We start from the raw sequence: 27,960 nt of genomic DNA, 5'->3' as shown, positions 1-27,960 counted from the left end.
GTCTTACCATAAACTGTACATTGTCAAATCCATTAGCCATCAGGTGGTTCTCGTACTGAGGTAGCCCAATGCTTTCCAACCATTGTCCCACTGTTTGGACGGGGCATCTGGGTCCTGTAAGAGGATGAAGAGGGAAGCGTTTAAGCAGGGAGTAGCCGTCCACTGGGTAATAGCGGTAGTCCTGGGCTGAGAGGTGGCATTGCCACATCATGCTCCTGGGAAAGTTGCTATCAAAGGAGCCCGCCAGCTTGACAGATTAATGTTCTCAGCGAGAGAGCAAAGTCAGAAGTAAAACATAGTTTGCCAGGCAGGCTGTGGAGTATGACTTGATCCTAGCTCCACATTTCTTACATATTAATCTTTACTACCGACCAGTACGTCATACAGCCCCCAAAACCAGGCAGCAGAAGAAGGCATATCAAGCTGTCAGCTTAGGCTGGTCTGCGTTCTATGTGATTGTTGGAGTACTCCACAATGAGCAATGCACGGCCAGCAGCCAGAATTCTTTTTATCAAGTACTCCTACACTCATCAGTATGCAGCTCCATGCTCCCTGCTCCCCCTCGCTCGCTCCCCTTCATTACCCAGCCCAGGCTACACCTCGCATTTTCAATAATAGCCATCAGATAAGGCAGATTTTTTTTTTGTCTGCAAGCTGTAAGCCTGCTGCTGCTGCTTCCTCCTACACACCCATCCAAGCGTCAATCCTGAATGATGAGAGCAGTCAAAACAAATGCAGAAAATAGCAAGATTCAAAAGCAAACCAAAGTGCTCAAATCTGAATTGAATCTTCATACTGGTTATACGTTACAGGGCTATTTGTTGTGGAATTTTACGTTTCAAAAGACACCAGGAAACGCAAAGCGTTAACTATAGCTTATAGCGCAGCTCACTACAGGTTTCCTTTTTCCTCTCCTTTTCTTCTCTTTCCTTTCTGCTTTTCTAAATGCAACACAGATAAACGCTTCTGATCTAACGCTTCACAGGGTTTTGAGAATAATTATTCTCTTTCTTTAACATGCTGTATCAAAATGAACCTCTCTGAGATATTTTTCCCCCTTTCTGAATTACTGCAAAATACAGAAACTGCATCGCAATCTTGAAGTCAAGGTAATTCATTTCTCATTTGCAGGGCTTCCTCCAAACAAAAATATCATTAGGCACAAGAAATCCTTTTCCCCTCTGATATTTATAAACCCAGTCTACCAGGGTTAGCGTTCTAAATTAGCTATAAAGGTAACATTACTGGGTAGAAATTTTTAATAAAGAAGAAGAGCCCTAACCAAAAATATTTCAAGAATAACAGATGCCAATGTGTGAGTTTTACTGAATGGCAGACAGATTGAGTAATTTATTTAATAATTGAGAGAAACCAGAGATTAATAATAAACCCACGGGACTAGATCATAGGAAAGAATGTACTCTTACTTAAGATTGGGAGAGAACTTGCGGAAGGGTTAGCCTAACCTCTCTCTTAAGTCAGAAATCCCTTGTTACAGTGTGCCTGGAAGATTATCATCCAATTTACGCTTGAATACTGCTTGGAACAGAGTTCTTACTCCTTATCAGGAAGCCTCCACTTATTAGATATTTTACTTCCTATCTGATTCCTACTCACTGGCTCCTGTCTCTACCTTTGGGGTTATACAGACTGAGAACAGTGTCTTTTCTACATAAAATGTTTTAAAAATCAAAGCTAATTCTCATCTCCCCAGAACAGTGTCTGGTACATAGTAAGTGATCAATAAATATTTATTAAATAAATTAAATAGTATTTTTCTTCTTTCCTCAAACCTTATCTTTCTCTTTTTAAGATCATTGTCAGCTTCCCTGGCACACAGACCTCAAACTTCAAAACATCTTATACTCTCCCTTTCATTGATGATATGCAGTCTCAAGTTCTAGTTACCTCTCACCACTGTCTCTTGTATCCATGCCTTGGATTCGATTTCCTGTTTCATGTTTATGGAACTGCCATCTACTTTGATTCTGTTATCTTAGTTTAGGCCCATGTGGTCTGATGTAACAATAACATCAAGGGGTGCCTTGGTGACTTAGTGGTCAAGCCTCTGACTCTTGGCTTCAGCTCAGGTCATGATCTTACAGTTAGTGAGTTGAGCCCCATGTCAGGCTCTGTATTGACAGCGTGGAGCCTACTTGAGATTCTCTCCATCTCCCTCTCTTTCTCCCCACCCCCTACTGTCTCTTTCTCTCTCTCTCAAAATAAATAAAGAAACTTGAAATATAAAATAAGACAAAAGCCTCTATGTTGGTCTTCTATCTCTGATATTTTAAAATCTATTTTATACATGGGTATCAGACTAATCTCTCTAAGACAGTTTTCATTATTATGCCTTGTTTCAAAACCCCTCCATGGTTTTCAGCGGGCTTCAAAATAAACTCACAGCTCCTGTGATAACATTTTGGGGTCTCCATGATCTACTATAAATCATCTGCATTTATTTATTTTTCCCCAGTAAGTCCAGTCAGGTGGGATTACTGGCTGGTCTCTAAAGGCAGCCTATTGGGGCACCAGGGTGGCTCAGTCAGTTAAGTGTCCCACTTAGCTCAGGTCATGATCTCACGGTTTGTGGGTTTGAGCCCCATGTCAGGCTCTGTGCTGACAGCTCAGAGCCTGAAGCCTGTTTCCCATTCTGTGTCTCCCTCTCTCTTTACCCCTCCCCTGCTCATGCTATGTTTTGATCTGCCTCAATAATAAATAAACATTAAAAAATAAATAAAGGCAGCCTGTAACATACTTGGGTTTGTTTTGTTATGTCCTCACATTTCTTCCCCTTCATTGGCTTTGGATCAGATGAAATTTTGTTTATGAAATCCTTTATAATCTCTCCTAACAGAAATAAATATCTTATTTATCTGTTTTAAATAGAACAAATACTTAGGACAAATATTTTCTGCATAATATTATAGTTATTTTGTACAAGACTTATTTCTCAATGTAGAACTATGTCTTGCTAATACTGCTTGAAGTAAGGACTCAGTATGCATCTGCTAAACCAAATAATATAATTTTCATGTCATAATTCAAACTACATAAAATTCTAGCTTCAGATTTAAAATTTTATTAATAAATTTTTATCCCAAGTCTCTGAATTCTTTTCTGAATTCTTAAAAAAAATTTTTAAAATGTCTATTTATTTTAGAGAGAGAGAGAGAGAAGGAGAGTACAAGCAGGGGAGGGGCAGAAAGAGAGAAAGACACAGAATTAGAAGCAGGCTCCAGTCTCTGAGCTGTCAGCACAGAGCCCAAGGTGGGGCTTGAACTCATGAACTGCATGTGAGATCATGCCCAAGCTGAAGTCAGATGCTCAACTGACTGAGCCATCCAGGTGTTCCCTGAATTCTTTATTTAAAAGATAAAAGGATTTTATTAAAATTTTTTTCATTTTATTTATTTTAGAGAGAGAAAGAGAGAGAAAGAGAAGCTTAAGCAGGTTCCACACTCAATGTAGAGTCTAACAGGGGGCTCAGTCTCATGACCCTGATATCATGACCTGAGTCGAAATTAAGAGTTGAATGTTTAACCAACTGAGCCACCCAGGTACCCCAAGATGATACGTTTTTATGTAGAATTTTTAGGTCTGGATTTTTAACAGTCTCATCCTCTTTTTTACTTGATTATAATTTATTTCAGATTGTTCTGGATCCTTTAAGGTTAAAAGTTTATAGCAGTTTAAGAATCAGTTTCAAGGGATTCTCGTGACTCAACATTACCTGCATGAGAAGTTGAAAACAAGATACTATTTATCCTTGGCCAGCTCTAAAACTGGTATGAGGTGGAATTAAAGGTAAATAACAATTACAGCCTTTCCTAGGGTCACATTCACATGGTTTCTCCTGATTATTTTGAACTATGAGCAGGTAGACAAGCTACACAAAGACTGTGTGAATATAATACTGTTTTGGCTTAGTAAGGCAGCAAGCTCCTCAAGTCCTATCTTATTTCTTTTTGTCTTTTTTTTAAAATTTACATTTATTTATTTTTGAGAGACAGAGTGAGAGAAAGCACAAGAGGAGGAAGGGCAGAGAGAGAAGGAGACACAGAATCTGAAGCAGACTCCAGGTTCTGAGCTAGCTGTCAGCACAGAGCCCGACGTGGGGCTTCAACTCATGAACTGTGAGATCATAACCTAAGCCAAAGTCAGATGCTTAACTGACTGAGCCACCCAGGCACCCCTCCTATCTTATTTCTTAAGATGAATAACAGGGACCAAGAACGTAGAAAGTGCTACACACACACACACACACACACACACACACACACACACACACACAGCCTAGGCATTAAATCAACTCTATTAAATAAATGAATCAATGACATTGGAAATGGCTTTCATAGGATTTTCATTTCTTAACAGAGAGAGAGAGAAAGAGAGAGATGTGAGTTATTTCAAGGTCCAGACTTGTTTTGTACCAAAACATAACTTGCTTGCATACAGGCTAATATCTTTGATGAATATAGATGTACTAATCCTCAACAAAATATGAGCAAAGTGAATTCAGCAATATATTAAAAGTATCATTCACCACAATCAAGTGGGATTTATTCTGGGGACACAAGGATGGTTCAATACCCATAAACCAGTCAACATGATATACTCCATTAATGGAATTAAGGATAAAAATCATATGATCATCTCAATAGATGCAGAAAAACCATTTGACAAAGTTGTGTCTGTTCTTGATAAAAGCTCTCAACAAAGTGGGGTTAGAGGAAATGTACTTCGTCATAATAAAGGCCATATATAACAACCCCACAGCTAGTGTTATACTCAATTGTGAAAACCTGAGAGCTTTCCCCCTAAGATCAGGAACAAGATCAGCAAGTCCACTCTTGCCACTTTTATTTAACCAGTACTGGAAGTCATAGATGCAGTAATCAGGAAGAAAAGAAACAAAAGGCATGCAAATTGGTAAGGAAGAAGTAAAACTGTCATTATATGCAGATGACATGATACTATACATAGAAAAATCCTAACAATTCCACCCCAAAACTATTAGTAGTATTACATGAATTCAGTAAAGTTGCAGGATAAAAAATTAATACACAGAAACTGGTAGCATTTCTTTTCTTTATGTTTTATTTATTATTAAGACAGAGAGAAAAAGAGCATGAGTGGGGAACGGGCAGAGAGAGAGAGGGAGACACAGAATGGGAAGCAGGCTCCAGGCTCTGAGCTGTAAGCACAGAGCCCGATGAGGGGCTCAAACTCACAAACCGTGAGATCATGACCTGAGCCAAAGTCTGACGCTTAACTACTGACTGAACCACCCAGGCGCCCAATGGTAGCATTTCTATACACTAATAAAAAAAAGTAGCAGAAAGAGAAATTAAGCAAACAATTCCATTTACAATTGCACCAAAAAGAATAAAATATTTAGGAATAAACTTAACCAAGGGAGTGAAAGATCTATACTTTGAAAACTATAAAATGTAGATGAAAGAAATTGAAGATGACGCAAATGTAAAGATATTCCATGTTCATGGATTGGAAGAATTAATATTGTTACAAGGTCCATTCTACTCAAAGCAATCTATATAGATTTAATGTAATCCCTATCAAAATACCAATAACATTTGTTCTAACAAATAATACAAAAATATATATGGAGCCACAAAACACCTGCATAGCCAAAGGAGTCTTGAGAAAGAAGAACAAAGCTGAACGTATCACAATCCTAGATTTCAAGATATACTACAAAGCCATTATCAAAACAGTACCGGCACAAAAATAGACACAGATCATGGAAGAGAAAAGAAAGCTCAGAAATAAACTCACAATTATATTGTCAGTTAATCCACAACAAAGAGGACAAAAAGATACAATGGAGAAAAGACAGTCTCTTCAACAAATGAATGCTGGGAAAAATGGACACTATATACAAAAGAATGAAACTGCACCCCTTCCTTATACCATACACAAAAATAAACTCAAAATGGATTAAAGACCTAAGTGTGACACATGAAACCATAAAACTTCTATCAGAAAACATAACAGTCTCTTTGGCACTCACCTTAGTAATATTTTGTCTCTTTAAGCTTATGTCTCTTTAGGAAAGTGAAACCAAAACAAAAATAAACTATTGGGACTACACCAAAATAAAAAGATTTTGCACAGTAAAGGAAACCATACACAAAACAAAAAGACAACCTAGGAAATGAGAGAAGATATTTGCAAATGAAAATTTCAACAAGTGGTTAATATACAAAGTATATAAAGAACTTAAACAATTCAACACACAAAAAAAATCTGTTTAAAAATATGCAGAGGATCTGAATAAATATTTTTCCAAAGAAGACATACAGATGTTCACAGGCACATAAAAAGATGCTTCCCATCGCTAATCATCAGGAAAATGCAAATCAAAACAACAACGAGATATCACCTCCCACCTGTCAGAATGGCTAGTATCAAAAAGACAAGAAATAAGTTTTGGCAAGGATGTGGAAGAAAAAGAACACTCACACATTATTGGTGGGAATGTAAGTTGGTATAGACACTGTGAAAAATAGTATAGAGATTTCTCAAAAAATTAAAAATATAATTACCGTATGATCCAGTGATTTCTCTATTGGGTATGTATCCAAAGAAAACAAAACACTAATTCGGAAAGATATGTGCACCACTATGTTCACTGCTGCATTATTTACAACAGCCAAGACATGGAAGCAACTCGAGGGTCAACTGATTGATGAATGGATAAAAAAGATGTGGCATTTAAGTGCAATGGAATATCACTCAGCCATAAAGAGGAATGAGATCTTGCCATTTGTGACATGGACTTAGAGGGTATTATGCTAAGTGAAATAAGTTTGATAATGTCAAATACTATAGGATTTCACTTATATGTGGAATCTAAAAATCAAAACAAATAAACCAGCAAGTAAAACAAACAAATAAAAAGCAGAAACAGAACCATACATATAGAGAACAAACTGATGTTGTCAGAGGGGAGGGACTGGAGGGATGGGCAAAATGGGTGAAGGAGCATAGGAGATACAAGCTTTTGTCATAGCATAGGGGATATAGTCAGTGGTAGTGGAATAGTATTGTATGGTGACAGATGGTAGCTACATTTGTGAGAATAGCATAGCTTATAGAGTTGTCAAATAGCTAAGTTGTATACCTGAAATAAATGTAACTCTGTGTGTTCATTTTAGAAACAAATATAGTTTGGAGAGAATACTGCTTATCTATCACTTTACAGATCTTTGTATAGACTAAATTTTATTCTTTATTCAGTCATTCTGTTTCTACTCAGTAATTCTCATATGTTGGTGAAAACCTGTGATGCAGGAGGGAAGTTAGTTGGGAGAGAGTTGGGTAGGGTGAGGTGGTGAGGGAGAGAAAGGAAGAAAAAAGAGATCTTGGCTCATGTTGTTTGTGGTTTTGTTATTTCTCATGAGTCAAACCTCTGAAGGTACCCTGGTTCAAGTCTAAAGATCACTTTTGTATAGTCATTAAGTATATTTCTTACCTCAAGAATTACTTGAAATACCTTCTTGGAGTCTTAAAATTCTTCAAGTATAACAACACATTACTGGGCAGGCACTCTTATTCAACTATAACTTCTCTAAGTCCCCAAAGTGAGATAAATGGAGGGAAAAATAAATTAATAGTTATTCAGAGATACTCAGTCCTAGACAGTGAGATATGGATTATTAGTCCTGTTTCAGATAAGGAAACTGAAACCCAGGGTATGTGACAAAACCAGGAATTTTCTTTCCCACAGTCTTTTTAAAAAAGTAATCTGGAGGTACTACTTTTTAGAATCACAATGTGAAGAGCTCCATGGACACAATCCCCAGCAAAACAGACATAACTGGTGAAATTGCATAATAAGCAAAATCTGTGAATTGTTCCAAGAACATAGAGAGGATGAAAAAAATATTTATTCAAGAAAATCTACTGGGGCACCTGAGTGGCTCAGTTGATCAAGTGTCTGACTTTGGCTCAGGTCATGATCCCACAGTTTGGGCCTCTCATTGAGCCCCTCATCAGGCTCCACATTGGTGGTACAAAGCCTGCTTGGGATTCTTGCTTTCTCCTCTCTTTCTGCCTCTCCCCAATTGTGCTTTGTCTCTCAAAATAAATAAATAAAATCAAAAAAGAAAAGAAAAGAAAATTTACTAAACTTGGTATGAACAGAGCATCTGTGGCTCTTGAGCCATAACATGTTCTTTCTCTCTACTATCTCACCAGCTCAGTTTGAAAAAACCTCCACTCTGAGAGGATGAGGCTCTCTTTCAGCTCCTATCCAAAAGATATGGTATCTTATCAAAAGAAACAGGGTAGCAATATTTCTAATTTCATCTGACTCCGCGTCTCAGAGGTTAAATTCCTGCTGAATGTGGCTCAGAGGTCATGGGCTCCTTTTGTCCACCCAGCCCCCATTTTATGTGCTCCATCCCAGCTGTGACAGGGTGGGAATGTTGGAGTCCTGACTGTCCTCATCCCAGCTAGCTTACAGAACTGGGGTTCCACGCTCACAAGGGTAAGCTGAGAACTTGAGAAGACCAGAAGCTACCATTCTTGCCCACTGCCTAGAACAGTGGCTCAAAGATTCTGCCAAAGGGGAACTGGTTATAATATGTCAGTCTGTAAATAGGTCAGTCCATAAGTATAAAGAGCTCTAAAGCTCTAAGAATTGACTTTATTTGAAATTGTATGAGGAAGTTCAAGCCTAAGGGTATTGTTAAAAACAATGGAAATTTTAGTGGTAAGCAACTGAAAGGAGACTAGCAGCTCTATCAGGACAACAGGCTAAACAGTAGGGCAGCTCGTTTTATAGAACCAGGAAAAGAATTAAGAAATGCCCTCCTGGGGTCAGAACAAACTTCAAAGGCTGGTCTCAAGAAGTATTCCTAACCAAATACAGTTGGACCAGACTCTGGAGAAACTCATATCTTAGAGAATTGTCAAAGACAAGAGGGTAATAAACTGGCAAGTAGTAGAGCCTAATATCTGGGTGTGAGACCAAATGAGGCAGAGAGCTTAACAGAAATATTAGGGAAAGAGACAAAGAAAACTCTCTTATAACCACTGTCATATCAGGATGACTGCACATGGGTAACTCTTGAATGGATAAATACAGTGAGATATATCCATACTATGGGATATTATTTGGCAGAAATGAAGTGCTCATAGATGCTAAATCATAGATAAACCTTGAAAATATTATGCTAAATGAAAGAAGCCAGTCACAAAATACAATATATTATATGATTCCTTTTATGTGAAATACCTAGAATAGACAAATTTATGGAGACAGAAGGAAAGTAGATTAGGACTAGGGCTAGGGAGGAAGTGAAAAAGAGGAGTAATTACTAATGGATGCAACATTTCTTTGTAGGGTGATAAAAGTGTTTTAAAATTGACTGGGGATATTTGCACACCTCTGAATATATTAAAAACCACTGAATTGTACATTTTAAATGCATAGATTAAATGATATATAAATTATGTGTCAATAAATTTTCAACTATTGAATAACAAAATAAAAAATAATTCTAAAAAAACAACAAAAAGCATACATAATTGCATATACATATACTTTATTATTGTTTTATATACATTGTTTTATAGATATTGTTTTATATACATTTTTAGTGCTCTATTTTTCCTTCTTTTTCTATTTTCTTTGGTTACTCCTTCCCCTAGTCCCTCTATATCATCTGTATCATTCACCCTTCCCTCAAGGTAATTTATGTTAACAAACTAGTGCATATCTTTACGTTTACTTATCCATTGTCAAATCTATCACACACACATATGTACAAACACACACACACACATTTGTAGACATTGTTTCATAAAATCAGAATCATATTACGCTCGCTTTTCTGAACTTCACTGTTTTCATTCAACAAGGCCTTATGGAAATTCTAATAAATAAATAAGCTCTAATTTATTCTTGTAAATAGCTACATAATAGTCCATAATGTGGATATACCACAGTTTGCTTAATGACTCACCCATTGATGGGCTTTGGGTTGTTTATATGTCTTAGTTGTTACAAATAAAGCTGTTATAAACATTGTGTACAAGTTTTTGTGTGAACATAAGTTTCCATTGCTCTGGGATAAATATTCAAGAGTGTAGTTACTGGCTTGTATGGTAAGTACTTATTCAGTTTTATAGTAGATTGTCATATTATTCTCCAGAGTGGTTTATTTTATATTCCTATCAGCAACACACAAAATATCAAGTTTCTTAATATTTCACCAGAATTTGGTATTCTCAGTATTCTTTAAAATTTTAGACATTCTGATAGGTACATAATGATACTACATTGTGGTTTTAATTTCCATTTCTCTCATGGCTCATAAGATTAAACATATTTTTATATGCTTATTGTCATCTGTATATCTTTTTTGGTAAAATGTCTGTTCATGTCTTTTGTCTATTTTTGAATTGGATTGATTGGTTTTATACGATTGAGTTTTGAGAGTTCTTTATATATTCTAGATACAGGCATTTCTTGTATTTTTGATTTGCAAATATTTTCTCCTACTCTGTAGTCTGTCTTTTCATTTTCCTCACAGAATTTTCTGTAGAGTTAAAGGTTTTAATTTTGAAGAAGAACAATTTATCAATTTTTACTTTTATGAATCAGGATTTTGCTGTCTATCCATTATTTTTAACTTTTAAAATAATTACTTTAAAATGTATCTATTATAAATAGTTTATAACTGCAATTATATTTTAATCTGGAATTTTAAAAAAATCACAGTCTAGTGATTTGCATTTTAATGGACAAGTACAATGACAGTCATGCTTAATTTTAATCATTCCATCTTATTTTCTATTTAAATTTATGTGCATTGTTTCTTCATTTTCTTTTTTTAAATCTTTGTTGGTCTGATGACAGTCCTATTTATTTTCTTTTTCTTTTTTAATTTCTAGATTTTGTGATGCTTCTCTATTCATAGTTATTATATCTTGCCCTGCTCTGGTAGACATCTATAGTTTTCTAGGATTATTTGAAAATAAGATATCAACTCTTTCCCTTTCCATAAATCTAGTTAAAATCTTCCACAAAGAAAACTCTAAGCCTCATCAATGTCTTCAATGGTGAATTCTACCAAACATATAAGGAAGAAATAATACCAATTCTAAACAAACTCTTCCAGAAAACTGAAAAGAATACTTGCCAACTCATTTTATGAGGTCATAATTACTCTAAAACCAAAGTCAGATAATAACATTTTGAAAAAATAAAACTATAGACCAATGCTTTTCATGGATATAGAGGTAGAAATTCTTAACAAAATCATGGAAAATAATATTCAATAATACATAAAAGATAATAAAACATGACCAAGTTGGGTTTATCTCAATAATACAAGTCTTTTTTTAACATTAAAAAAACAATTAATACACCTCAACATATTAAATAGTGAAGAAAAACCAGATGATCATCTCAGTAGAGGCAGAAAAAATCATTTGACAAAAGCCAACAACTATTCCTCATAAAAACTTGGGAAACTAGAAGAGATTTTCTCAAACCCAATAAAAGACATCTATAGGAACTCTAGGGTGTCATGCTAAGTGAAATAAGTCAGGCAGAGAAGGACAGATACCATATGTTTTCACTTACAGGTGTAACAGGAGAAATTTAGCAGAAGGCCATGGGGGAGGGGAGGGGGGAAATAGTTGGGGAGAGAGAGGGAGGTAAATAATGAGAGACTCTTGAATACTGAGAATAAACTGAGGCTGATAGCGGAGGGGAAGTGGGGAAGGAGGGTGATGAGCATGGAGGAGGACACTTGTGGTCATGAGCACTTGGTGTTACATGGAAACCAACTTGACAATAAACTATAAAAGGAAAAAAAAGACATCTATAAACAACCTACAGCGAGCATCATACTTAATTGTGAAAGACTGATGCTTTCCTCCTAAAATCAGGAAACAAGGCAAGAATGTCCACTATGACCACTTCCATCTAATATTGTACTAGAGGTTCTAGCCAGCACAATAAAACTGGAAAAATAAATAAAATCCATCTAGATTAGAAAGGAAGAAGTTTCTGTTCACCTACAGTTATCTGTGTATAAAATCTTATGAGAGCCACACAAATGCTACCAGAATAAGTGAGGTTATCAAAGTTGGAGAATATAATATACAAAAATCAACTGTATTTGTATATACTATCAATAAGCACATAGAGCTTGAAATTTAAAATTTCATAATTTATCATAGCATCAGAAACATGAAATTCCAAGGACTAAATCTAGATGTTCTGGACTTGTACACTTAAAATTACAAAGCACTGCTGGAAGAAATCATATAAGATGATATAAGACCTAAACAAATGGAAAGATATACTGTATTCATGGATGGGAGGACTCAACATTGTTAACATGTCAGTTCCCAAATATATCTATAGATTTAATCTAATCCCAATCAAAATCCCAGGAGGCTTTGTGTCTGTATGTGTAAATTGTCACGTTTGTCCTAAAATTCATACAGGAACAAAAAGGACCAAAAATAACCAAAATTACTTTAAAGAAGAACTAAGTAGGAGAAGGTATACTACTTGACTTTCCTTATCATAAAGTCATGGTCATGGTCATCAGGACAGTGGGGTATCAGTGTTAAGGTAGATAAAGAGGCCAATGGAACTGAATATATGGTTTGGAAACAGGGGTGCCTGCGTCGCTCAGATGGTTACTTGTCTGACTTTGGCTCAGGCCATGATCTCAGGGTTTGTGAGTTTGAGCCCCTCATTGGGCTCTGTGCTAACAGCTAGGAGCCTGGAGCCTGCTTTTGATTTTGTATGTTTCTTTCTCTCTGCCCCTTCCTAGCTTGGGTTCTCTCTCACTCAGAAATAAATAAACATTAAAAACAATTCAAAAAACAGATGGTTTAGAAACAGACTGACACACAGAGAACCAACCGATTTTTCATAAAAATGAAGGGTAACTCTGTGGAGAAAGGAGAGACTTTTTAATGAATGATATTGGAATAACTGGGAATCTATATCCACACACAAAAAAATGGATTTCAACCCTATGTCACTCCATACATAAAAATTAGCTCAAACTGTATCATAGGCCTAACTGTAAAACCTAAGACCATAAAACTTCTGTAAGAAAAAATATTAAAAAATTAAGAAAAATTTTGAATTTGGATTAGGCACTAAAATCACAATTCTAAAAAAAGAAAATGATCATTAAAATTAATAAAAATTTTTAAACTCTGCCCTTTGAAAGACATCATTAAGAGAATGAAAAGACCAAACTATGGACTATAAGAAAATATTTGCAAATCATATCTTATAACAGACTATATCACAAATGTATAAAGAACTCCAAACATTCACTAATAAAAATTTTTTAAATAGGCAAAAGATTTGAATAGATTCTTTACCAGAGAAGATATACAGATGTCAAATAAGCACATAGAAAGACGTTCAACATTATTAGACATAGGAAAATGCAAGTGAGAACACTTATTAATGTGCCTAAAATTAAAAAACTGACCACACCGAATGTTGACAATGATGTGGATAAGTGGGAGTCTCAGGCACTTTTATTGGGGATGTAAATGGTACAACCTCTTTGGGAAATAGTTTGATAATTTTTTGAAAAGTCAAACATACATTTACTATATGGCCCAGACATTCTACTATTGGATATTTACCCAAGAGAAATGAAAGCATATGCCATACTGAAACTTATACATGAATGTTCAAAGTAGCTTTATTTATGATAGCCAACAACTCTAAACCGTCTAAATGTTCATCAATAAGTGAATAAATAAATTATTGTATATTCATACAAAATATTATTCAGCAATAGAATGGAGCAAACAGTTCATGAATGTAACACATGGATGAATGTCAAAATAATTTTACAAAGTAAAAGAATCAGACTCCCCCCAAAACACTACATTCTGTATGATTCCATTTATTATACAAATCTAGAGAATGCACATTTATCTCTAGTGATAGAGAACAGATCAACGGTTACCTGGGAATGGGAGAAATAAGAATGGGAAGGATTAGCATCTGACAGAAAATTTTTAGAGATGATAGTTGTTTATTTTCTTGATCGTGGTGATGGTTTCAAGGTACATCCACATGCCATACATCAAACTATACACTTTAAATTTGTGCAGTTTATTGTATGTTAGGTATACCTGAATAGATTTAGTTGAACAAATAAAGTAGGGAAAGGAAATAAAGAATGATAATGAGGAAAGTTACTTATTTTAGGTAATTTAGAATTGTCAGAGAGTGACCCTCTGAAAAGGTGAAATTTGGATACAGACTGGAGTGTAGTGAGGGAATGAGTCTGATATCCAGTAAAAGAGAATTTGAGGCTACATTTAAAGGCTAATGTCCTCTCTATATTGTAATGGCATAGGGATGCTGGCAGGGTGGAGTATTCGCTTAATTTTGACATGTTCTTAACTGGTCTCACTGGATATTGTGTAGCCATGGAAGGCCTAAGAGATTGAGATTAATATATGCTTACTGCAGAATATAGTATGAAAACTGTTATAATTGTATCAAATAATTACATGATATCCTTTTAGGTGTCTGAAGTTAATTTTCTCTTTCAAGGTAGAAGGCAACTGATACTCTGGTTAATTTCAGACATCTCTTAATAAGGTTCTAGTTAATTGGGGAGGAGAGTACTTCTTCCCATACTTTATTCATTCGTTCAGCATTGACTGATTTCCTCAGCAAATATTATAAAGTACCTCTTGTTCCAAGCATTTTGCTAGGAAGTAGGGATATAGCTTTGGATACCCCTGCACTTATGCAATTTAGAGGCTGGTGGAGAAACTGATTCGCCACTTAGAAATGTCATTATATAGGAGAAAAATTAAAACTTAGAAACATGACTTCTTGTGACTGAATAGAGGAGAAATGAATTAGAAAGAAAAAACACTTAAGTGGATGGCAGTTTCCATGAGTAAAAGAAAAACCTAATATACTATGTTTCAATAGGTGCTACTCCATGAAACTGATGACACAGATAAAGTGGGTAAAATGATTTGGCAGAGGTAGTAGTTTTCAAATTTGTTAAGTGGGAAAATGACATTTCAGAAGGGATAAAATAGAGCCTCCTGACAAAAGCTAAAAAAAAAAAAAAAGAAACTAACCCCTCAAAAATGTAATAAATACCTACTTATCCTCACACCAAAGTAACTGGCATACAACACATACTTTTCAAAGACTGTGGGTCTTTCCAGAAATCTAAGCTATATATAAAGGAAGGGAGCTAATATTTATTGCACACCTGCTTTGTGTCAGGCCTTTAAAATATTGTATTATATAAAATAAAGCAAACAAGCATTTCCCGTGGTCTGGTTCTAAATGTTCCACATGTAATAGTTCACCTGCTTTTCATGACAACCCCACAAAGTAGCATGGTTATCATCTACTTTTACAGGGAAGAAAAATAAAATACAGAAAGGTCAGATGTTTTCAAAGTTGCCCAACTTCAGACTGGAACCCTGGTAGCCTGGTTCCAGAGCCTAAGCTCTATCCTGCTTCTCTCTTCTAGATGCAAAGGATAGGAAACCTACCCTTTTCAGATGGAGAATATTCACACAGACCCATCCCAGCGAGTGTGTTTTAAAAGGGTTTCCCAATTTTCCTGGTTATTCTCCATCTTACACTCATTATTCTTGGCTTCTACAGTGTAAAAGCAGTGAGAAAGAGTGGGATGGAATAATGAAAGGTGGAAAAAGGGTAAATCCTATCATTTGGTAATTTTTATTTCACTCTAACAAGGGGTTTTTCTGTGATTTCAACTTCAGCGTTGCTTTCACATCGAGTGCTCAGCCCGTCTGGCCTGCAATGTGTGGATGTTTGTGTGCGTGTCTCGGAAGATGTCGATGCAACCGGAGGTAGTGCAGCATGGTAATTAAGGGCCCCGGCCCTGGAGCTAGTCTGCCTGGGTTTGAATCTTGTCTATTCTCCTATATGAAAATATTTGTCTCTTTGATTCTTGAGATGGAGTGTGAAACAATAAAGAGAGTGCTGTTCTGTTTGGGCATGTTTTGGGGGCTCAGTTCCTCATCAGCAAAATGAAGGTGACATTTCACCCCACGTATCGTATGGTTTTGTTTGAAGTTGAAATGAAATAATATATGTGAAGTCAGTATGAACTCTAAAGAGCTACTGAAATGCTAGGCCTATCCGTACTGTCGACAGGATATATACTTGTGTTGTTCACTCGGTCTCTCAAAGTGCTTTTCCTTGCACAGTTGCTCTCTTTGTTTCAGACAAACTGCATGAAGTGAGCAGTGTGGCCAAATAACAGAAGAAAGCTCACTGCACTGTGAAGTGATCAGCATCCCTAAACCCATCTCATTAGAGCCTTTGTCTTATCTAATGTGCACAATACCTAGGTCTGCAGCACCCAGCAGCCTATCCTCACATGCAGCTAAAAGTGAAAAGAGACGAAAGGTGGAACAAGTAATGCCAAGAAAGGATCCTTCTTATTCCCAGCTTCGTCATCGACAAAAGGCACCATTCATTATTTATTCCAACATATTTCAAACAAAAGTTGGTCATTTTTGAAGAGGCTGGGAAAAAGCCCACTGAACTTATTAAGAAAACTAGGTCCAGGGGCACTTGGGTGGCTCAGTTGGTTAGGCGTCCAACTTCTGCTCAGGTCATGGTCTCCTGGTTCATGAGTATGAGCCCAGTGTGGGGCTCTGTGCTGACAGCTCAGAGCCTGGAGCCTGCTTCTGATTCTGCGTCTCCCTCTCTCTTGGCCCCTCCCTTGCTTGTGCTCTGTCTCTCAAAAATAAATAAAAACATTAAAAAAAAAGGAAAACTGGGCCCACATTTGGGAGAGAAATTGCACATTCAACTACTGACTGTAGTGTTGATCTCCATATGAGGCTACTTTCCTGTCTTTTATATCCTGTAATACAGGTATAGGAACTGGGAGTGAAAAGTGCTCGTTCCTGTAGGATAGTGCAAGGAAGATCCTGACAAACATCTGTTTTTACGAAAAAGTATATCTCATTTTTTCCAATCCTAAATGTCCTCTGAGCTGAGAATCATAAGCTACATATCTTTTTCTTTATGGAAAAAAGTTGACAAGGAAAATTAGCAGAACAGAGATAATACGGTAAGAACAATGCTTCTTCCACTGATAAAAGGACAACCATTCTGAAGTACAAAAATAGAAATAGAAAGCAAAGGTGGCAGACAACAGAAGAAGGAAAGGAATTAGTCATTTTAGGAATTGTGGAATGTTGTTGGTCAATAGAGTTGTGAATCATAAAGCCAAGATTTCGCCAGGAAAATACTCCAAGATCATGCTTTTGTGTTTAAATGTTAAGGGAAGTCAGGAGCTCACATTGAATTTTCCCGAAGGACTTAAATTTTATTTTGAACTAAAAACTTCATGAAGCACTTAAGAAATACCAGCCTTTACAAAACAGATCTGACAACTTATGCGCTGGGGTATGATCTAAAATAGGAAGTGGAATTTAAGCTTAAAATGCTAAAATCTTCTGGCAGACAACAAAAAATACATATATATAGGCCATACCTGATTGGAAAAAAATAGTAATTCCGTTGATTTCATTCTCTTTTTTTCCTTCTTTTAAGGCTTCTGGCAAATGTTTGAATCTTCTTTGAGAAGAAGCTAATCACAACATTAAGGCATTGAGGCCTCCTGTGTGCCAGTCACTGTGTTAGGGCCAGGAAGGCACAGGAAACTGTACTGCTCTCAAAGATCTTACAGGCTATGGGATAAAATTACCATGCAGACGATGAATGCTATAATGAAGATGTGTACAAGATACATAAAATGCAGAAGGAAAGGAAGGATGCTTAATTTGGTTTGGGTAGAGAGCTTGCAGAAAAGTTCATTTGATGTGTGATTTGAAGATTTAGAGGAGTTTGGGAGGCAAATAAAAGGAAGATGGTTTGATGGTTAATTTTATGTGTCAATTTGACTGTGCTAAGGGATGCTCAGAAAGCTGGTAAAATATTTATTTCTGTGTATATTTGTCAGAGTGTTTCTGGAGGAGATTAACATTTGAATCTGAAGACAGAATAAAGAAGATGTCTAACGTGTGTACGTCATCTAATTCATTCAGGATCTATTAGAACAAAATGTTAGAAGAGAGGTGGATGTACTTGAACTGGGACATTCCTCTCCTCCTACACTCTGACACTGGTACCCCTGGTTCCTGGACCTTTGGACTTGAATCAGCACTTATACTGACAGTCCCTGAGAGTCTTGGGCCTTAGGAGTAGAACTAAATTACACCATTGGCTTTCCTGGTTCTCCAATTTACAGAGATAGCAGATTGTGGAACTTCTCAGTTTCCATAATCATGTGAGCCAATTCCTATAATAATTATGCTCTTTTGTATATATCTGTATCTGTCTGTCTATCTATTTATCTATGTATCCTATTGATTCTGTTTCTCTGGAGAATGCTTTCTTTAAACTTTTTTTTTTTTTTTTTGCTTATTTATTTGAGAGAGAGAGAGAGACATAGCATGAGCAGGCAGGGGCAGAGAGAGAAGGAGACACAGAATCAGAAGCAGGAGCCAGGCTCTGAGCTGTCAGCAAAGAGCCCAATGGGGGGCTCCAACCCATGAGGAATGAGATCATGACCGGAGTCAAGGTCGGACGCTGAACTGACTGAGCTATCCAGACATCTCTCTGGAGAATCCTAATACAGTGGTATCTAGGCAGAGGAAATAGCATGGAAGAAAAGTATGTTTGAATAAAAAATGTTTGAAATGATTCATGACTGCTGGAATTCAAAAGTTATACATGCATGCCTAAGGAGGAGAATGACACATAAATAGGGCAAGATAGGTAGGCAGGAGATGGAGATAGGTAGTCAAGGAACTTGTTTGCCAAGAAAAAGAGTAACTATTTTCTTTCTCAATAACAGAGACATATGATCAAATTTTTATTGTGCAAACATCATCTGGGAGCATGTGAGAGATAGATTAATACAGGGAGGAAACTGGAAGGAAGGAACATAGGAAGCCTGTAAGTCTCTCCCTGTTATACAGAAAAGAGATAAAATGACCCAAGTAAATATTTAAGAGACAATCTATAAATAGAAGTTATTCCAAAGATCCTCAGTCTTTTAGAAACTTTCAAAGCAAGCCCTGGTTCAACGGCTGAGGGGATTTCTTGTGAAAGCCCTTATCCTGCCATCCCTCACCTGCGGACTTTAGATATGGGGTTGATTCTTCCCAATGAGAAAATCCTGTGTAATTGATGGTCATGGCAAATAAACTCTTTAATTGCCAGGAAGACAATACCCAAATCCCAAGTGTTCTGTGCATGTATTACAAAGTGGTGAAAAGGAAATTAATACATTATTTTTAAAAGGTAATTGCCCTGAAGATCAAAAGTCTTAGTATGAAAAGTGCTTATAATGCTAATTGACATATAGCATAAACTGAACAAATATAAGTGAAAATAATAATAAAAAATTTGCTATAACACATACTAGCTGTATTAAGTATTTATCCAGAATAAACATAGTACATATAGTACTATTTTTAATAATAATTGACTCTCCAGACATGAACACATTTTAAAAAATCAACTTGCTGTGTCAGTCAAGTACTGTATCTATGATATCCATGATTTTGAAAGAATCTCAAAGAAACTCTGGGTCAGATTTAACACTTATCACATGGTAACAAATGATTATGATTAAATATGAAAATAGATGAGACAATGAATTAATCTATTCATCTTAGCCTGACAATTTTAACTAATCTGAAATCTCATGGGTAGGGTAAATATCTTTTGTGAAGGAGACTTACTTATTTGCTTGATAAAGTCAACTGTTAAATCTATGATTTCTATAAGACAGAAGCCTCCTGCCCCCAAATATTTTTAACCTCAAGGTCCATACTGATTTCCGTTTTCTACTAAAATTCTGAAAATTCAGAGCTAAAGACTTGGTTTTGCTTCATTTTCCCAGCAATCATAAAATGTTTCTTTAGGTAAAGTGAGATAGGTTTTGAGAGAATTTAAACATCAAGGCTGTGTCTAATCCTTCACATTTAAGACAATCTCAGCAACATCACATTCAGAAATTTTAATCTATTTCAGATAGAGGCATTGGCTGAAAATTATAAATTCAAAATATAAAAGGAATAGAACTGGCTTTGAAATGTTGAATTAGCAAACCAAAACATCTTTATCCCATAATGCAAACACATAATTAAGTAATTTAAATAAACATTGAGATTCATATAGATTCAAAGTCATGGAGGTAGAAAAAGAACTTTCTCTTCTGTTTTCTGTACAACTCAGAACCAAACCAGGGAATCTGTAATAGACAGCTGTATTTACCATGTAGCGTCCATCCCCTTCTGAGAATGACCCCAGTTTTCCTTGGGACCCTTACCACCTCTCTCACTACCAGTTCCTGTACATCAGAAACAATTTCTTGCACACTATCTTCACAGGGATGGATGCATGTTGTGATAGGTGGCTTGCAAGCTGGCCCCACTGATTATTTTTTCCTGATATTAATGGCTTTATGCAGTTGTCCCTCTCTTTGAACAGCTTGCTTCTAACCAACAGAATACCTCAACATTGTGATGATATTACTTTGCAAAACTCCTGACTTCCACCTTACTAGGAAATCCTTTCCCTCGATGGTTTTGATGAAGCAAGTTGCTATGTTGAGGCCTGTGGCAAGATATTGAGGAAAACCACTGGCCAATAGCCTGCTAGGACCCAAGGTCCCCAAAAGAACTGAATATTGCCAATAATCATATCAGTGAGCTTAAAAGTGGATCCTCCCTCAGCTGAATCCCCAGCCCTGGCCAATGTATTACGTTGAAGCATTGTGAGAAAGTGAAGTGTGAAGAACCCAGTTAAGCCTTGCCCATATTCCTGACCACAGAAACTATCGGATTAAAAAAATGTGTGTTGTTTTAAGCTGTTAAACTTTGTGGTAGTTTTCTATACAGCAGTAGGTAACTAATACATGTGGCCACTTGTCCTCCCCTGGCCAGAGTGTTTCACTCAGGGTTGAGCACATGACCAATTCTGGACAATAAAAGTTAAACTCAAAACAAGAGAATTTTGTTAATCCAGCTTCCCCATGGCATAACATTGGGAAGGTGTAGGCTTGGCTGTGTTGGCAGGCTTAATCATACTGCATCGGAATGTGAGAAAGGAGCCAAAATAGAGGAGAACAGAGCTGAGAAAAGGGAGAGAGGCTGGGTCCTAATAAACTCTTCTAAGACCTCAGGATCAAGCTGTCCTAAAACTTGAATTTCTCTTGGATTTTTGGGTATATTCCTTATATGTTTTGCAAGCATAAAAATAGTTTTATATTTTGAAAATATATCTTTTTGCTTAAGCCAAGTTGAGCTCTAAGATCCAAGATACATTATGAAATAGTAATTTCATTTCTTTTCTTGTTTTTGGTCTTGTGAACACTATTTTACTCTCTGTATAAATAGTGATTGTTGATAGATATAAGAAAATTGGTGGCTAGTAAAGGAAGTCTTTGTCTCAACACCTCTGGATTCTAAAGCAAATTAAAAAAAAAAACAAATACAAAGATCATCTCAGTAGCATTTATGTACCTAGCTGACATTAGAAAACAACAACACTAACACTGCTTTGTGATACTGCTTTGCTATAGTCATCATTTGTTTTGTTTTTAAAAATCATATGCATATAAAATTTCTAACATGTTGCTTTCTGATATGTCCACAGAATACTTTGTTCTATGTTGGATTCTTCATCCAGTCAAATAGCAACTTTAAGTTCCCATGAATATTTAGCAAAGTCTGCCCAGATTGTACGGTAGTGGTATTAATATGTGAAAATATTCCTGTGCTTCCTGTGTTTAGGTTCAGAGACTGAAATTTTACATGAATGTGTATCTATGTTTTCAGTCTCAATATGTATGTTTTGTTTAATGGATTTTTGTTTCTTTCATGCATATAGTATTCTATAGCTTCTATTTTCTTCTCTATTGGTTTTGACAAAAGTGGCTTTCTGCTATATCAAATATGGTTTAATTGAGAATAACTATGTACTCATAGTTCACCTAACGGGTCACAGATAAGCAACTTAGAACCATGCATACAATAAAACAACAACAACAACAACAGCAACAACATTTTTGTAGTTTTAGATGTGCTTTGAATAAAACAGTAGGAACAAAAAGTTTATGAAATCCTTTCAAGGCCAAATGCCAGCTCAGTTGTAGATCCAAAGTCATATATCTCTTCAACTAAGTCCCAATTCTCTGAACTATCAATTACTAACTTCACATCAGGATGATAAAAATAATGCTTTAGCATGATAAAAAAACACAACAAATACAAACTGTGTAGGAAAAGAGGTTAGTACCAATATAATAAACCTTAGATTGTACTGTTCATTTATATGAACCACAGTGAACCTCTAAATCAAATGCATGGTATGGATTTATTGTAATCACAATAAATTGGTTTAGTAAGAATATATACCTAATCTCAGTAGAATTGTCTATTTTAACTTAGTATATACTCTAGGGTAGAACTGTACACTCTTCCTGCCTTTGATTTCAATAGTATTTTCTAATTAGAGGATGGCTTAAAGCTGTGTAACAGCTTACTTATATATGAGCTCTGGCAATTTTTCAAAGTTTAAGAAGTAAAGAGGAAACTTCCTATGGGAATATGAGCAAAATCTCTCTGTAGGTCCATTTCCTCCCTGTAAAATTAGAAGAATCTAAAAAATAAGTATTTACCTTATAGGATTTTTGAGAGATTAAGTAATACTTAGAATAGTCCTTGGCATGTGGTAAATCTCAATAAATGTTAACTACCATTAATACTAGCATATTACTATGACTATTGTCATTTATTATTAGCATTATCAACATTATGTGGCTTTCAAAACTCTTCATTATTTGGGCTTAATCTGCCCCAACTTCATCCGTATTCCCTACCATCCATATTAAGAGAATGTCTTCTTGAGCCCCTCTTTTTGCTCATGCTATCCTCTCTACCTGTGGCTACCCTCCTCCTAATTTCCAATTTCCTCATGGTTCTATTCTCTTGGTCCTTCAAGGTCCTTCCATGTCTTCTCTAAGATAAGGTCTTCTGGGATACTCTAGTAGGAATAATTTCTTCTTCCTATAAACTCCCACAGCACATTATTTGTGTCTCTTACACGGTACTTTTCACTTTGGATACTGTGTAGAATTTATGTATATGTCTTTCACCAGGCTTTAAACACCTAAATGATGGAAGTCATGTCTTAATCATCTCTTTGTCCCAGTAGTACCTAATAGAGTGCCTTGCATAAAATAGGGTATATTTTTATGTTTTACTCAAACATATATTTTTTCAAATTTTAGTTAACCAATATACAGTGCAATATTGGTTTCAGGAGTAAAATTCAGTGATTCATCACTTACATACAAAATCCAGTGCTCATCACAAGTGTTCTCCTTAATACCTATCACCCATCTAGGCCATCTCTCACCCAACTCCCTCTATCAACCCTCAGTTTGTTCTCTATCAAGAATCTCTTGTGATTTGTCTCCTTCTCTCTTCTTTTTCACCTTTCCCATATGTTCATCTGTTTCTTAAATTCCACAAAAGTGAAATCATATGGTATTTGTCTTTTTTTCTGATCAGCTTATCTCACTTAGTGTAATACATTCTAGCTACATCCACATCATTGCAAATGGAAAGATTTCACCCTTTTTGATGGCTGAGTAATATTTCTGTGTGTGTGTGTGTGTGTGTGTGTGTGTGTGTTCACGCATGTGTGTATACCACATCTTATTCATTAATTAATCAGTTAATGGACATTTGGGCTCTCTCCATAGTTTTGCTATTGTTGATAATGCTGCAATAAACATTGGGGTGCATGTACCTCTTTGAATCTGTGTATTTGTATCCTTTGGGTAAATACCTAATAATGCAATTACTGAGTCATAGGGTACTTCTATTTTTAACTTTTTGAGGAACCTCCATACTGTTCTCCAGAGTGGCTGTGCCAGTTTGCATTCCCACCAGCAGGACAATAGCCTTTCCCTTTTTCTGCATCCTTGTCAATACCTGTTTTTCTTGTGTTGTTAATTTTAGCCATTCTGACAGGTGTGAGGTGATATGTCAGTGTGTGGTTTTTATTTTTATTTCCCTGATGATGAGTGATGTTTGAGCACCTTTTCATGTGTCTGTTAGCTATCTGGATGTCTTCTTTGGCAAAGTTTCTGTTCATGTCTTCTGCCCATTTCTCAACTGGGTTATTTAATTCTTAGGTGTTAAATTTGATAAGTTCTTTGTATATTTTTGGATACTAAGCCATATACAAGGATTCTCTCAAGGAATCAAGGATAGAGGCTAACACAAGGTTTGTGAAAGTTTGTAACATTCTATGAGATAATTAAAGGAATAATATAAAACAAGGATTCAGTGGTCAAGTAGCTTCAGGAAATTAGGAATAAAAGAAATTAAACAGATTTCTTTAATATAGTTAAGATAATAATAAGATTTTCTATGAGGCATTGATATACTGATTTGCATCATCAATCTCCGTGAAGGGACATATAGCACTGATGTCTCTGAGCTTCGTATGACCAAAAGTTACTCTCCACTTTTTTATCAGAGCACCTTGAGAAGCTAATGATCTATGAAGCATATTTTGGGAAACTTATCCTTGATATTACCCAAAGGAAGTTAATCGCAACAGTCAATGGAAAATTAAATAGATAATAGGGTCCCTGGGTGGCTCAGTCGGTTAAGTGTCCAATTCTTGATTCTGGCTCAGGTCATGATCTCATCGTTCATGAGATCAAGCCTTACGTCAGGCTCTAGACTGACAGCATGGAGGCTGCTTGGGATTATCTCTCTCCCTTTCTCTCTGCCCCTCCCCTGCTTATGCTTGCTCTCTCTCAAAATAAATAAACATTTTAAAAAAAGGACTTGGAGCACCCGGGTGGCTCAGTCAGTTAAGCATCTGACTTTGGCCCAGATCACTATCTCGTAGTTTGTGGGTTCAAGCCCTGCATTGGGCTCTGTGCTGACAGCTCAGAGCCTGGAGCCTGCTTCAGATTCTGTGTCTCCCCCTCTCTCTCTATTCCTCCCCTGCTCATGCTCTGCCTCTCTCTCTCTCTCTCTCTCTCTCTCTCTCAAAAATAAATAAACATTTAAAAAATTTACAAAAAGAACTTAATAAAATAAAGTATTATTGGGAGGAACACCAGTAGACAACAGAGTAATGGTGTCAAGATTCAGGGTTCCAAGATTTCATCTCTCTAATTCTATCAAGACTTAGTGCAAAGCACTGCATATAGTGTGTTCTGAATAAGCATTTGTTTCATAAGAGAATAACTGGAAGAATGAAGGTAGACAAACCTAAATCTCTTCTGCCACTTACTAGCTCGGTAATCTTAGTCAAATTACCTAGCCATCCTCAGCCTTGGGTTCCTTTTCTTGGAGATGAGCTTAAAAATTATGCTTATGTCACAGGACTGTTCTACAGTTAAATGGAAATAATTAATGTAAAATGCTTAACATAGTAGTTGGTACATATTTTTAAATACACATATACTTTATAAATTGGGCAGCTGAAGAGTATTTAGCAGATATAAAGTATAGTGACTGTATTTATAATAAAAATGATCAAACAGAAGAGAAGGAATAGTAGAATGCTTAACATGTAGTTGTGACTTAATGTACTTGGTTCAACAATTGCATCAGAATGGGACCAGTGACACATAATGCATCATAGCATTACTAAGACTGTGGGCTTAGAAAGAAGGAAGTCATTGACTTTGATTCTTCATAAGGAACCTAGGTTATTATGTCACTTTACAATATGTACAATAATGTAATGGCATTATATGGTGATGGATGGCAGCTACACTTGTGTTAAGCATAGCATAACACATAGAGAAATTGAGTCACTATACCGTATACCTAACACTAATGTATCATTGTGTGTCAATTATGATCAAATAAAAAAATTTTAATGTGCAATAAAAACAGAACTCAAAAATGATGTAATATTATTTTAAAACATTTTATATTATATGTTGTAAAATATAAAATATATAGGGTGTGTTAGCCTCTAAGAAATGACTATGATGAACTGAAACTGACATTTTGTCACAAATAAGATGTAACTCAATGATGATAATATTAATAAAGTTAATTATTTTAAACATTTTAAAGTTGGCTCATGCTCTATTGGGAGCAAAGGGAATGTTATATAACATAAGATGGTAGCAACAGTAGACATTTGAGACGGTAGTGATTCTGCGAAACATCCATTGACTTTGCAAGGAATTTTATGGTTAAAAATGATAAAATGGCTTGAAATTTTCCTTCCATGATTTTCCTACTATCTTTGAAGTATTTTGAAGGGGGGATTCAATAAATCAATAAGATATATAGATTATCTAGTGAGACTCTATCTATTTCTCCAGTCCATTAAGTTGTTGGCAGCACATCAATTCAATTATTTATGGCTCATTCTAATTAACAAATTTGTATTATCAGGAAGATAAGTTCAGTCCTATTCAATACATTATTAAAGTTACAAAATCTGTTCCTAAAAACCAGAGTTGGGTGCATAATTATTTCTTTCTTTAGCATTTTACAAATATAAATGGGCTCATTTCCAATAACAAAAGATTAACCACTGCACAAGGCAGTCTAGAAAGGAGTGCTTGTAATATCACATTTTAAATAATTGGAAAATGTATTTAAATATATTTTACCCAAACTAAAGTGTGACATAAACCATCTGTGTATAAAGTTGCATCTGTTTAAATTATATGGCTACAGATTATAGTGACTATTATGTAAAAGATTACCAAATTATTCTAATAGTTCTATTTTTAAAAATCATTAAAAAGTTTTCTGTCTTGTTTTCATTATGCAATATAATAAACAGGATTGGGGTGCAATATTTTGAAAGGTTTTTACATGTTGCTTTACATAATAATTGCATATACTACTCCACTCTTTTAATATTGAAAGCTATAAATTTTGAAATTAACCCTTACTCTTTCCTATCTTTTGTCTTTTAGACAATTTGCCATCAAATTCATATGTCTTCCTAATCCTTCAGATTTTACTTTTCCTATGGTTCTCATTGCTTATCTTATACCTAGAATAAATTATAAATATCTTCAATATATGTTTAATCCATGTACATAATAATTGTAGAGACTAAGTACATCCTAGATTAAAAAATTACTCTTCTCTCTTCATGTTCTCTCTTTTCATCCAGTGAATCTCTGGTGAACCAGTGTAAGAAGACAGCTTTTCCATTTATTATTTATTTTAGGCTCTGTATGTGATATAATAATTTTTTAAAAATAAGTTTAGCCAGAATATATATTTATTTATGCCCATTTGAAGACTGACTTAAGCTACACTTGAGACTGATGTCTGTATTGCTTAAACATGGAAATACATATATTGTTCTAACATAAAGCAAGTCCTCAATAAATATCTGTTTAATGAATGAATGAATGAGTGAATTTTATACTCAACAGAAATGGGTTTAAAACATTTCCTGATGACCTCAAAGGACTCATCAGTGTGCTAGATGCTAGGATTTCAGCAATGAAGACAGACTCCACACTTTCCTTCACACAGTTTGTTATGGCATTGCCTTTAGTTTAATCAGGGATTTAATTATTTTAAAAAATTGAGTTTCATATTGAGTGAGGCCTTTTAATTATCAACAAATAATTTTCAAGGAACAAAATAAAAAGAAATGTAGTGTGAACTTGTACATTAAAAGAGTTTTAGGGGTGCCTGGGTGGCTCAGTCGGTTAAGTGTCCGACTTTGGCTCAGGTCATGATCTCACAGTTCATGGGTTCGAGCCCCATATTGGGCTCTGTGCTGACAGCTCAGAGCCTGGAGCCTGCTTTGGATTCTGTGTCCCCTCCCCTGCTCATGCTCTGTTTCTACCTCAATAATAAATAAAAACATAA

The 27,960-nt window shown here is 35.7% G+C and overlaps 1 protein-coding gene across 4 annotated transcripts in view; it reads right to left on the bottom strand.

Moving 5' to 3' along the window:
* Nucleotides 1-27,960, bottom strand: part of ANKS1B (ankyrin repeat and sterile alpha motif domain containing 1B) — a 1,093,013-nt gene that overhangs the window by 379,031 nt on the left and 686,022 nt on the right. For 3 of the 4 annotated variants that reach the window (XM_029953701.1, XM_029953700.1, XM_029953698.1), the window contains one exon: nt 8-114. In XM_029953701.1, the coding sequence (XP_029809561.1) occupies nt 8-114 (107 nt within the window). Of the gene's footprint in view, nt 1-7; nt 115-689; nt 769-27,960 lie in introns of those variants that run through there. The other variant, XM_029953699.1, reaches the window with a different exon arrangement.

This window comes from Suricata suricatta, chromosome 10 (assembly GCF_006229205.1).
Source record: "Suricata suricatta isolate VVHF042 chromosome 10, meerkat_22Aug2017_6uvM2_HiC, whole genome shotgun sequence".
Lineage (NCBI taxonomy): Eukaryota > Metazoa > Chordata > Mammalia > Carnivora > Herpestidae > Suricata > Suricata suricatta.
Note: the sequence above shows the minus strand (reverse complement) of the source record. Positions and strands in the feature narration are given on the sequence as shown.